At 38.8% G+C, this 13,625-nt stretch overlaps 1 protein-coding gene across 7 annotated transcripts in view; it reads left to right on the top strand.

The window, feature by feature from the left end:
- The window catches only part of CC2D2A (coiled-coil and C2 domain containing 2A), a 74,077-nt gene that overhangs the window by 52,952 nt on the left and 7,500 nt on the right, over nucleotides 1-13,625 (top strand). For 3 of the 7 annotated variants that reach the window (XM_089524772.1, XM_089524773.1, XM_089524770.1), the window contains 9 exons: nucleotides 2,605-2,710; nucleotides 4,972-5,081; nucleotides 6,340-6,436; nucleotides 7,863-7,964; nucleotides 8,490-8,666; nucleotides 9,080-9,100; nucleotides 10,300-10,503; nucleotides 11,257-11,346; nucleotides 11,927-12,040. In XM_089524772.1, coding sequence (XP_089380898.1) covers nucleotides 2,605-2,710; nucleotides 4,972-5,081; nucleotides 6,340-6,436; nucleotides 7,863-7,964; nucleotides 8,490-8,666; nucleotides 9,080-9,100; nucleotides 10,300-10,503; nucleotides 11,257-11,346; nucleotides 11,927-12,040 — 1,021 coding nt within the window. The remainder of the gene's footprint in view (nucleotides 1-2,604; nucleotides 2,711-4,971; nucleotides 5,082-6,339; nucleotides 6,437-7,862; nucleotides 7,965-8,489; nucleotides 8,667-9,079; nucleotides 9,101-10,299; nucleotides 10,504-11,256; nucleotides 11,347-11,926; nucleotides 12,041-13,625) is intronic. The other 4 variants (XM_089524776.1, XM_089524775.1, XM_089524774.1 and 1 more) reach the window with 2 other exon arrangements.

Raw genomic sequence — 13,625 nt, 5'->3', positions numbered from 1 at the left:
GTACTGCATGCCCCCCCAGTGATGTTTTGTGGTCTTAGACACCTCCAGATTCCTCAAACTGATCTTCTTCTGGCACAGAAAGATGGTGAATTGTTTCTCTGGAAAGCCTTCAGACAAATCAGTTTGCCTTTTAAACAGGTCTCTGTACTATTTAACTGTTCGTGAGGATCAGAGGTGGTCGTCTGGCCACGATGGGTTTGTTTGTTTGTTTTTTATAGGCTTTGTGGCCTTTGGATAGTACTGGGCAAAAAGTGGCCCCCAGGCCTGCTACAGCATGGGCACCACAAGAAGGATGTGTACACTGAAGCAAGCTTTTACCTATGCAGCTGGTGTAAACATAATGTCCACACATCTCCTTCTCTCCTATATGATAAATAGCTGATCCCGCTAAACTGTCTGGATGCAACCTTTGGCATAGGTGGGGAGGTGCAGATTGCCATCCAGGACCATGCATTGTGTGTGTCTGGAGCAAGAGGGGCACCTTGTGAATTTTGTTCCTTTTGAGCAACTGTGGCAGCCAGGATTCAGTGCATGCAGCAGTGCATGAAAGATGGGTATAGCTTGGCCCCAGAGATTTTGCTACTGCTGCCAACTAGATTGTTTAAAAAACAAAAACCAGCCCATCGCACTAATTCTTGTCTGTGCAAAAAGCTATTCCCTCTGCCTTCCATTACTTCAACAAGTTTATTGGATACTCTTGATGAGAAAGCTATATATAAATACTTATACTACAATACAGCCTTTTAAGATGCTGTTAATATCTTTGTAAATTATCAGTTACATTAAAAAAAACTATTATTAGACTTTATTTACATCCTTTCCCCCCAAACTGGGACTCATTGCAGCTAAAATACAACATCGTTAAATGTTGTTAAAATACAACATTGTTAAAACATACAAAGTATCAACATTACAGTGGAATCAAACTACCAAGTATATTTTAAAACAATTGAAAACATAGGTCCAAAACACACTGTAGAAATAATCCAGTTTGAGTCTGCTTTAACTGTCCTGGCTCAATGCTAGGGAATCCTGGGAATTGTAGTTTATTGCAGTACCAGAGTTCTCTGACAGAGAAGGCCAAATGTCTCACAAAACCGCAGTTCTCAGAATTCCCTAGCATTGAGCCAGGGCAGTTAAAGTGTTCCCAAACTGGATTATTTCTGCAGTGTATTGCGGACCATAGTTAAAATGATAAAAAGCAGTTTTAAAAGCTCTTTTTTAATAAAAAAACACCTTCAGTTCTCAAAAATCTATCAAAATAAAGAAATATTTACATACCAGCAAAAAGATTGTAAAGTAGAAACTGTTCTCATCTCCTTAGAACAGGAGTCTAAACAGTATTGTTATGATGCTGCTTTTATTTGATTACAGGTCCAAAGCATACTGCAGATATAATCCAGTTTGAGACTGCTTTAACTGTCCTGGCTCAGTGGGAAATGTAGTTTATTGTGGCACCAGAGCTCTCCGACAAGGAAGGCTAAATGTCTCACAAAACTACAGTTCCCAGAATTCCTTAGCATTAAGCCAGGAGAATTAAAGTGGTCTCAAACGGATTTCTGCAGTGTGCTTTGAATTACAGTTTTACTTGCTGTCATATAGTGACAACTATTCAGTCCAAGAAAGTTTTCCCTCAGTTGAGAAGTGGTTCAGCAATAAGAATATGTGTTTTTCTGTCTCTCACTATGCGGTCATCCTAGCCCCTGCTGCAAGGATGCTCAGCTGCAGTAAGGCTAGGAGCCACTTTCCAGGTTGTTCAAGTGCTTAAGGGCTGCAACTTTTTAAAAAGAACCAACTTCTGTCATCATCATTATTTAAAACCTGCTTTCATCAGTGGTCAGAAATCAGTTTAATCCATTTTTGTGTTGAGTGGTCAATATTAATAGTAATAAATTTAACAATAAAATTATCTGGCCCCAAAGATCTCTCTACTGCTGCCAATTAGATTATCGCTCTCCCTTTTTGTTTTAAACTGCTAGTTCTTGCCTGTGAGGAAAGCTGCTTGCCTTCTTCTTCTGCTCTCTTTGAGGAGTTGCTTTTCAAGGGAGAAATTGCTTCTTAAATTGCTTTTCAGTTGCAGGAATCCTTGGATTTACTATTACAGTTACATTTGCATCCTTTTCCTGATTGTAGTACCCAAAACCACTCACTCCATGTAGAAGTGAAACTTGAAACATGGCAGTGCAACTTCGATGACAAGTTGAAAAATTTATTTCATATTTTAGATGTCTACCATGATGTCACAAAAAGAGTTATGGCTGCCACAGACAAGCAGGCACACTATTTTATTGTTATAGACACATGCATGCTTCTCAGGAATTGGGAATTCCCTTGAGTTGTGGGAGAGACATTCATTACAAGTTTAGTCAGTTTCATTTTAACTCTTGCTATAATTTAGTATATTGATGAACTTTATAAAAGAAAGCATTTTATGGGAAAAATATCCATGGGAATCTATAACAGTTGAAAATTTTCTATCCCACAACTCACAAAGATATTTCACAATTTTGGCAAAATGTGACACATCAAATCTTCTCTCATGTGGATGCTTTTTCATGGTCATATTGAAAGCTCAGTCACAGTTGTGTATGTTTTTCTTTCTAGCAAACTTCAGCAGCCATCTAAATCATCATGGTCCTTCAATGAAATGTTTGCTGCTTCTGCAACTCCTCAGAGCCCAACACACAGTGTGGACTGGGCATTTAACCAAGTAAGTTGGAATGCCCTCATTCTTTTCTCCTAGAATGTTTTCCAATTTGGTTATTTATTTTATTAAATTAATAATAAATTCAGAGATTTGAAATTCAAATAGCAGTATAGAAACAACTTCAGTATTTTTGTCCTGCAACATATAGAGTGACTTACAGAAGTATTCAAGCCCTTTAACTTTTATACACTTAGTTGTGTTGTATGCTGAAACCGGAATGGATTTAATTGATATTTTGACCATTTGATGAACACAAAATACTGAATATTGTAGAGGTGGAATATATTGTCATTGTGGCAGGGGAAAAAAACAGTAGCACTTGTTGGTTGCAAAAACTCCCTTTGCTGTGATGCTATTCCTTGCCCCTTGAAGTCACATAAATTGTTGAAAGGAATCCACCTGTGTGCAGTTCCAGTGCTATATGTCAGATTAAATATGTCTATTTTTGGAAGACCCCAGAGTTTCTTGGAGAGCACATGTAAAGAAATGGCATCATGAATACCAAGGAGCTATTAAAATAAATTTGGGGGGATTTTGCAAAAGCACCTGTCAGGGTTGCTTTATTTTATATTATTGATGTTTTGCCATGAAGAATAGGCAAAAAAATGATGCAGATATGCAAAGCTGATAGAGGTCTTATCTGCACTGCAGACACAATACAGTTTAACACTGCTTTAACTCCATCCATCAACCTTTATTAGGCATCTCAATAGTCAATATACAACAAACAATACAATACAAAATTAAACTAAAATAGTTTACATGAGTACTTTAAAAATTTATCATCCTTAAAATCATCTAACACTAAACTCTAACCATTATTTAATTTGAGCCAGATTTTTGTTGCCTCCATTAGAAAATTGGCCATCAATCGTGTAATCTGTACATTACAATCCTCCAATAAATGTACTAGAGTTATATCGGTTAAACAGTAGTTCATTTCCATTAGTTTCTTTAGCAATTTCTCTCTCGGTTTTTGATACAACGGGCAAAGAAATATGATATGTTGGAGAGTATCTGGAGATAGTTCACATATACATATTCGATTTGCAAAAGGAATCCTCAAATATCTACCCCTGGTGACGCAGGAAGGGTGAATATTCAACCTTGCGAAGAGGAAAGCTTTCCTCGAAGCCTGAAGGGACAATGATTGAAAGTACTTTGGCATCTCACCACAATAAGGGGGAATGCCAAATACAGAAGGGGAGCACACTCTGGGAGGAGTGGAATAAGACCACTGCTTTAACTGTGCTCAGTGCTATGGAATTCTGGAATTTGTAGTTTGTTGTGGCACCAGAGCTCTCTGACAGAGAAGGCTAAATATCTCACAGTATTACACATCAAGTGGTAATAATGCCAACTGAATGGATTTCAGTTCCAGGTTTTAACACAGCAAAATGTACAACAGACAGTTGGAGGTACTGTACATATATAGACATTTATAACTCCTCAAAACATTCTCAGTTTAGAACTTATGCCAATATTCCATATACTAACCTGAAAGTAATGGAAACACCATCCTTTCCCAAGAACTTGATATACATGCTTAACAACAGCAAAATATTAACACCTAGTTCCAAATCTGTCTCTAATACAGTGCATAACAAAGATTTGTTGTTGTGCACCTTCAATTTGCAAATGTGTAGTAATCTTCAGTGCTATTTATAAAATGTAGCTTAAAAGCAGAGCGAGTGTGGTGTAGTGGTTTGAGCATCGGACTATGACTCTGGAGACCATGGTTCAAATCCTTGTTTGGCCATGGAAATACAGTGAGTGACCTTGGGTGAGTCACACAATCTCAGCCTCAGAAAACTCTATGATAGGTTTGTCTTTGGATCTCTGTTGGTCAGAAACAACTTGAAGGAACACAACAAAAATAACGAAGTTTAAAAGAAGCATTACAGAGCTCTGCTGATATTTCCTGTATATCTGGTTTCAAGATAAGAAAAGGCAATTATCCTACTATGTCAGATTTTGGTTTGCTGAAAGCTGTGGCCAGAAACAGGATTATCTTCTCCCAGCCCTTCATACCAACAGCAATAGCTACTTAACCTATTCCTTGGTGCCAAGGAGTCTCTGTTCCTGGCCACCCTGATTTTTGAATGCCTGTATCCTCCAAATAAATGCAGTCTGAAGAGTGATCAAAAGATGGAAGTGCTGCACAGCCTTATACCTACTTATGTATATGTATCCTTAACTTATTTTTAAGTATAACTGCTCTGAGCTTTGACAAAAAGTGCACCTTTTGTTTGTCCAATGTGTAGGTTTCAGTCCGACCTTTCGTAGAAGTTTCCTTTCAGAGAACAGTGTGTCGGACCACCACTGCTGAAGGGCCAAATCCAAACTGGAATGAAGAGCTTCAACTTCCATTTAGGTGCAAGTCCATCTACTAAGCTGTTTATCCGACCTGATTGTTCTCAGAGGGGTGGGATACAAATAAATATTATTATTATTATTATTATTATTATTATTATTATTATTATTATTTAGTTCTGGCCCTTGAAGTATGAAAGATGATAACCTCTCCAGGACAAACATTTAAGTTGCTCTGTGTATATCATTCACTATGAAGTTTCTCTTTGTTTAGTCCTGCAAACCTGAATCTTTTGCATTCAATTTGTATGGGAGAAAGTAAAAGGATTGAAGTCAAAAACATTGTTAAGGTGGGGATGGAGCTTCACGTGAGATGGACCTACAGTAAGGACAAAATAAGGGTATTGTCTTCCAAACTTTTCCTGAAGTCCTTAAATTTCTAGCATTGCACAGAGTGCAAACCCATTCATATCATGAAAGTATAGTGCTATTATTTCATGTTTAAGTGCTATGGTTTGCAGTTTGGAGAGGGATTTAGAATCCTCAGCCAGAGATCTCTAGTGGTCAGAGTACAAATCCTAGTATTCTATAGGGTGGGACCATGGCAATTAAAGTGGAATAATATATAGTGTGAATGGGCCCCGAGACACTGGAAATTGTTCCTACCTAGAGCTCATATTTGCTGTGTTTGCCTTCCCTTGGTAACATTGTCTGCCCCTTTTCTTTGTATACCTAAACCATATATCTAAATGCTCAGCTGAAGTTTTAAGTTACTGCGATGCTAAAAATTTGGGGACTGAAGGAAAGTTTAATGGAGGCAGTAGAATTCTTGTTTTGGAGGGCAGAATTTTTGTTTGGTAAAGGGGTCCCATTCCCCGCACCCTGAGTTTTCTCCCCAGGCTTCATCTTTACTTCTCACTAGCTTTATGGTACTAGGTCACCCCACCGTTACTGCATTTTCTTTTCTTTCTCGCATTTAAATTATTGGCTGCTCAGGGAGATTTTTTTGAGATGGGAGAAGGGGAGGAGACAACCCATTGAATATCTGAACTCTGCTTAACCATTGTGTGAGACAGTCCTGGTGGGCTTTTCTTGTGCCATGCCCCCAGGCCAATCTCATCAGCTTTCCTGACAGCAATTCCTACAGATTGTTGTTTATGGAAATCTGTGGGACATATTTGATATGTATGAAAGAAAAGAGAAAGAAAAGGAGGGCAAGGGAGGAAAATGTGTCATGATTTGACATTTTATATGTGTGGCTGCAAATTGTGTAATATTTTATTTTGGATATTTTTCTCTGTGTTTTTTTAATGTTCTAGAGCTCCTGATGGTAACTACAGCACTTCCAGCCTGCAGTCAGTAAAGGATGACATCTTCATTAACATATTTGATGAAGTATTGCATGATGTGTTAGAGGTGAGCAAAGCATCTAAAGCATTATATTAGTTTTGTATCATAAGAAGTCAAGATGCTGATATCCATGCCCTAGTGAGACCTCAGATTGCAGTACAACTCTGCAAAGCAAAAATTTCCTCCAGGATTTAACAGCCAGATTGTTGTATAAGTTGTAGATTTAGTTTGGCATGCTAGCACTCAACAGTCTGAATACTTAAGCACTGGTCTATATGGGGTCCAGGTAGAAGATATAAGGACGGAGACAAAATGGGGAAGTAGGCCTGGTGGAGACTACCAGAAAGTGTGGCCGTCCACGTGGGGGCCGCCATGGTGACACAAGTGCAGCACAGTGTCTAAATGTGGCACCACATGTGTTTCATCGCTGCACGTGAGTGTGCCATTGGCACATTCATGGCGCCCGCCGCAGAGACTAAAAAGAACCAGTCCTGATGGAGGCTGCACTGTTTGGTTAGTGCAGCCTCTATCAGGAGTAAAAACGGGTGGCTCCAGCCCGCCTTTTCAGGGTGATCTGTAGTTCGGTAGTTTTACCTTTAAAACCCTTTATAGATAACATCCAATACAAGGGTTGGAAGAAATTTTTTTCCTGTTTAGACTGAGTACAGGAATCTTTGTCATTGCTCAAAACCCAATTCAGAACACTGGTTTTAAATCTACAGAGTACTTAATGGCTTGGGCCTTTTATTTCATTTATTTATAACCTACTGGGAGAAAGCAGGATATAAAATAAAATAAGCAATTTAAGTTACACCCCTTTTTCTCCCAATATAGGTCCAAAATAGATTACAATTTAAATTAAAAGTTGCTAGAACAATATATAGTACAAAATAACAAATTCTCCAATGAAAATACTTGTTTAAAACAATTAAGAACACCTTGAAGACACAGAATAGTATTCAAGATACAGCACATCCATTAAACATCCTTCTGCCCCAATGATATTGGACTTTGGTATCTGATGGAACACCTTCTCCCAAATATGCCTAATTTATATCCTATAATCACCTACCAAAGACCTCCTTCAAAGATCCCCTCACTCTGAAGCTCAAGAGGTGACACATTGGAGAAATAATGCAGTTTGACACCACTTTAATGGGCATTGTTCAGTGCTATGTGATTCTGAGAATTGTAGGGTTTTTTTGTTTGTTTGCTTGCTTGCTTTATCAATCAAGCCCTTCCTTAGGAGTTTGCTAAATAAACTTTTTTTAAAAATGAACTTCTGACTTCTTGGTTGTAAATCAGCTATAACATATTAGCTTCTCTGATAGCGTAGTGTCAGCTTGTCTTGTCAATGGTAGTTATATATTTTTATGAATTAAATGTCATTCCTTAATCCCAAATTGAGTATGCAGGGGAGTTTACCAGGAGATAAGAAAACTGGGCATGTTCTTTTTGCAAATGCTTGTCAAGATTTTATGGCTTCTATTAGGATGATCGTGAAAGGGAAACTGGTGCCATCCACACTCGCACTGAGAAGCACTGGCTTGGATCAGTTCGGATTCCATTTACAACAGTGTATTTTCAAGGAAGAGTAAGTACAGAACATGTTTCAGAAAATAGTTGCAAAATAAAAATCCTTTTATTCAAGGCTGAGCAAAGTTCAGCATTCCAGAAGCTGTTGAACTGTCAACTCCCATCTGCCCAAGCTAACGGAGCCAATGGCCTGTTACAGACTGCCAAAATAAAGCTGCTTCGGGTCTCTTTGGAGCTATGCTGTTTAAATGATGCATGCATCCTAAGAATCCGGAAGCTGCACCAAAAGCTGCACTCCGGTGCTTAGGAATAGAATGTGGCTTTGGAGCGACCTCCGGACTCTTAGGACCCATGCATCATTTAAATTAGCATACCTCCAAAGAGACCCGAAGCAGCTTTATTTTGGCAGTCTGTAACAGGCCAATAATAAGAAATGTTGGGAGTTGCTGTCAGCAACATCTGGAGGACTGCACATTGCCCATGTTGGTTTTATTAACAGCAAAACAAAATATTTGTTGTTCTTGACTGTTAATTCTAAGCTAAATATTGATTTTAGAAAAAAATCTGTTTTGCTTTTTTTTAGATTGAAGGTACATTCAAGATAGATATTCCCCCAGTTCTTCTTGGATACAGTAAAGGGAAAAATATGGGAAATGAAAGAGGCTATGATTCCTTTCGAAATCTTAGTGAAGGCTCTTTTCTGTCATTGTTTGTTACAATTGAACCCCAGCTCATTCCTGGAGAATCTATTCGGGAAAAGGTAAAGCCCTTCAAATTTTATTTCTAGTTATGATTTTAAAATTTCAGGGAGACTATTTCTGAGCTGTAATTCATCAAAGACAGCAAGGCCAACATCAAAATAAACAACCTGTAATTTTCTGCTTAAAGATATTATCGTGGCTTGGTTTCTGAGCAAACATATAGAGCAGTGGTCGCCAAACTGTGCTCTTTAAGGGATTTTGGACTTCAGCTCTCACAATCCCAGACTACTGCCTGATATTCAGTTGTTTCTCATATATTTTAATTCTAAGCTTTCAATAAATTGAAATAATTGAATCTACATCTGTATGTTTTTAATTATTTAGCACGGTTGATTTTTCACATTATTGCACATTATTTTATATTGTTCACATCTTTGTCTCTCTTCTTACTTGCCTTCCTTGATCTGGATAGATGAATGAAATGCTTAAGAAGGTACAAAATGGTTGTGTATGATAGTGGTGATTGGTTAATGCTTGTATTGTGCAGCTGTCTCCCCCCTTTTTAGAAATAGTTTGCATTGCTGTAGTACACAAAAAGTATATATTCAGATAATGTAAAAATTGTGTGCATCTTTTTGTCATGATTTTTTTTTAAATGTTACTGCTGTAGTAAGAAAAGTACAAATATGCTTGCCCAATTCAGAAGCAAACAAGTGTTCCTCAGAGCCAGCTAGAAGAAAGAAAGGGTTGGCAATCTGAGTGCATCTGCATGGATCCTGTTCTTTTTGGTGCCTTCTGGCCTCACTTTGTGTTTGTCAAACCTCAGTGTCTTGGAGTCCTTGCTCCAAAAATTGGCTGTTGGTCTTGACTTATTAGCAGGGAGGGGAAAAGAGACTGTGGCTGCTTTTTGAAGAAGCAGGACAGATCTCTTGAGATCAAGTGCTGCCACGAAAATCTACTTAATGATTACTTGGCAGACAGCAAGTAGTATGTCTTTGGAATAGCTTAGTTCTTAGGAAGGATTATGTAAAGGAAAGAGTTTTTCCAGTAATGTGGTTCCAAACCATTTAGGCCTTTATAGGTCATACCCAGCATTTTGAATTCTGCAGGGAAATGACAATGCAGTCGATAGAACTGGGCGACATGGAGAAAGTGGAGCCCTCTGTCCCACCTTTGTAAGAAACATGTTTGTAGTATTGTGATCCAGATGACATTCTCAAATGATCTTCAAGGACAAACTCACTTAGGCCCGTTACAGACGGACGTAATAGTATGGACTGGGTCCGTACTAGGGTTAGAAAGGGGCGTCCCTTCTGGACGCCCCTAACCCTAATACAGATCGAGTCCGTACAAAATGGTGGCGCCTGTTCCACACGGGGGCCGCCATTATGACGTCATGAATGCGCCGCCTCCAAATGGGGCGGCACGGACATGACGTCTTTGTGCTGCATGAGGGTGCATAGAGCGCCCTTTCCGCGGCGCTAGAAGGAGCTCTGAAAGCAGCAAATCGGGGCCCCAGAGGCTGCTGTTCTGGCAGCTGAGGCCCTGATCTGGCGGGGAAAGGAGCGCCTACAGGCCGCCCCAAAGGGGCAATCTGTAACGTTACAGTACAGTAATCAAGAACAGGAGGTAACAGAGGCATTGGCCCTCCACTGGATGACATTAGTAAGAAAAATTGTCATTTTTTATAAGTTTGACAGCCAAGAAGATGAGAAGCTTCTCCAAGCAGCTGAACGATACCAGGCTGAATGTGCTCTGAAGTTTCCAAACCGCCAGTGTCTGACAACAGTAATTGACATCAATGGAAAGACAGTATTTATTACAAGATACATCAAACCTCTGAACCCACCAGAGGAACTCCTACAGCTTCATGCAGACAATCCACAAGAAACTTCTGTAAGTATTTGGGGGTGTAGGGGAGTAAGGTGTTTCCTAGTGTTGTGAAGTGCAATTTTATTCCCCCTTGGACACCCACAAGGGAGGTTTTGTGAAAATTAATGAAAAGGGTAGTTTTGTAAGAAGGTGTAGCCATAACAGACCAAATTTCCTTGATCTGGTGGGATAAGAATCTTTGCAGTAAGCACAGAACTTTTACATCTGGAAAGTCACCAGCACAATAATAGTGAAGGAATGCAGGCAAAATCTTCTGGCTCTGAGCAGCCTCCTTCTCCAGTGCCTCCTGCCATGGCTGCTCTACCTTTAGCCTTTTTCCTTCTGCTGCCACTGCCACTTATACCAGCATGGTTGTGGCAGCATAGTGTACCAACAGGATTCCGGCATGAATTTCAGCTGAAAAGTTGTAACTTGGTATTTTGATTTGTGAACATTTTGCTTTTTCTTTATTTCAGTCCTCACAGAGAGTAGCATGAATGTTCTGGCTGGCTTTACTAAAACTCAACTCTCAAACTGAACTAAAATGAATGCCAGATTTATCACAAAATGAATTCAGTTGGCTCAGCAAGAAAGTATCCTAAGAAAGGTGGAGATTGATAAATGTCTTGTAGAAACCTAGACAAAGCTAGGAACGGGCCAGCGGATGGGAAGAAAAGAACAAATTTTGCTATGCTAAAGCTACTGGGAAACGTGCCATAGTAGCAGCAGCTTCAGTACTACATTGATGGGAGCTGATGTTCTGTTTGTTTCTTCTAGGAGCTAGTGGCACGCTACGTTGCCTTGATTCCTTTCTTACCTGATGCTGTATCATTTGCTGGAATTTGTGATTTATGGAGTACTTCAGAAGTAAGTGAGAGGCCTGAAAGTTGTCTTAATGTTTCATACATGTTTCAGATATTTAGGTTTCATAGTCTTGGACCTAGGGCATAGAGAGTCTCTTATACACATACACATAATATACACATATATTAATAAGTATTATAAAAACCACCACTGCCTACAGAAATGTGTATCCCAGATTACTGATGCTTACACACAATTCATGTTGTCTAACAGTAATTTAAAAATGTAGTAGAATTACAAAACAAAAACATAATAATGGAAACATACATTTTCCCCCTTCACCTGGCATTTAGTTTTATGTCGTCTAGTTCATAAGGTGAACTTCCCCAACTGAAAGCAGAGACTGTATCATCGTCTGTATTAGAGCATCCTCTGAAGGTTGGAGCAATGTTTGTCAATTTAGACAAATCAAATCATAATTCAGCTTTCTTGGCTATTGTCTGAAGTGAGCTAATGTCTGGGGGTCCATAAGGACATTTCCAGTCAAACAAGGCAGTACAGTATGGGAGATGTATCCTGAATCGTGGAAATAAACTAGAAGTATTAATGATACTGCTAATACAAGTTTACTTGCCTTTGCTAGCAATTCCTTGATCTTTTGGCTGGAGATGAAGAAGAACATGCTGTGCTCTTGTGTAACTATTTTCTTGCTCTTGGCAAAAAAGCCTGGCTTCTAATTGGAAATGCTATTCCTGAAGTAAGTTGCTTCCTGTTGATGTCTAAGGAAACTTGCACATGCATTAGAAAATAAAATTCCTTCACAGTTTGCTGAATCACAATGATCAGATTTTATTGTGCTGGCAAAATATTTTAAGATAAAATTTTAAAAAGGATCTAATAAATTATGCAGCAAATGCTTCATCTGTGATAGTATCTTGGTCTTCACATTAAATAGAATCACACTTGAATAATAATGTCTGACCCTAAAATATAATCATCCACACTGGCTCCTTTATCAATTTTATATATAAACTAACTTTTGAGTGGGGTATCATTAAGTCAGATGAGCTGATATTTTAGCTCATAAGAGATACGATCTTGACCAAACTCGTTAACTTACCTTGCAAAGTTTGAGGAAATGTTAAAACTTCCCTTAAAAATCCCTTGAGACTTTTCAAATCATCTAATAGTCACTGTCTATTTTATCATTAAAATCACCACAGATTAAAGCAAAGAGATTAGTGTAGTCTGTACAACAGAATATCAAACCAATCCTTCAGTTTAGGCCAAATTTATAAAGAGGTTCTGGTAGATTTGGAGGGAGATAAACATTAATGTAGATCAGGGGGCCTGGTTTACAACCTTGAATAATTAAGATCTGTCAGTAGTAATTACTACAGTAGTAAATAAAATAAATAAAATATGTTAATATTTTATATATATATATATAGATAGATAGATAGATAGATAGATAGATAGATAGATAGATAGATAGATAGAATTTATATAAATATAAAATCAATAAAATAAAACAGTTTTGTGTCACAAGAACTGGTGGTACTTGGATACTGCTCCATGTATGTTCCCTTCTTTGTCATGTAGACCTGCCTCATATGTACAGTGAACAATTATGTGCTGTTCTTTGTTAAGCAGAGTCCTGTTGGAATGTTCTTGTTGAAGAAAAATCTGACATTGAGGGAACATGAAAATTTGGCCAAGTTGTGTTCAGCTGTAGGCTTTGGCTATCTTCTCTACTGCATTCCCCTTCCCCATAGCTTGGAGTATTTGTCTGCAAGACATAGAGGGTTCAAGATGAAGAGCATCCAGAGCTTGGAAAAATTACTATTTTGGACTACACCTTCTAGAACCCTCAAACAGAATCCAGGTAGTTATAGTGTAAAAAAAGAACTTTTTCAAGCTCTACTAAGATTCAAAGCAATTCAGACCCACTATCTCAAAGGTAAGGAACCTTTGGACTTCTAGATGGTTTAGACTAAAACTCATAATACCTTACTATTGGACATGCTGAGCCTGGAAGTAACTTTTAGAGAAAGAGGTGAAACAGATGGTCATAAAAAGACGGCTTCCAGCTGGCTTGGACCATGGTGTACAGATGTGGCATGCCCCTAAGACACCCAGAAGTTGCACTGGCGCTCAGACATGGGCCAGCTTTTGGGTGTTCCAGCGGTGCGGCATTTACATGCTGCACACCGCCAGAGCGGCTTGAAGCCACCCATGGGGCACGAAAAGCCACATTTTTGCCAGTCCAAAAAGAAGCAGCTCTTTGCCGCTCATTTTTTGGCTGGCAGCAAGATGGATTGGGGCTGTGGTGTGTGTTCACC

This window comes from Sceloporus occidentalis, unplaced genomic scaffold (assembly GCF_023333645.1).
Source record: "Sceloporus occidentalis isolate IW3139 unplaced genomic scaffold, rSceOcc1.0.p SCAF_5, whole genome shotgun sequence".
Lineage (NCBI taxonomy): Eukaryota > Metazoa > Chordata > Lepidosauria > Squamata > Phrynosomatidae > Sceloporus > Sceloporus occidentalis.
This window is presented reverse-complemented; position numbering and strand designations above follow the sequence as displayed.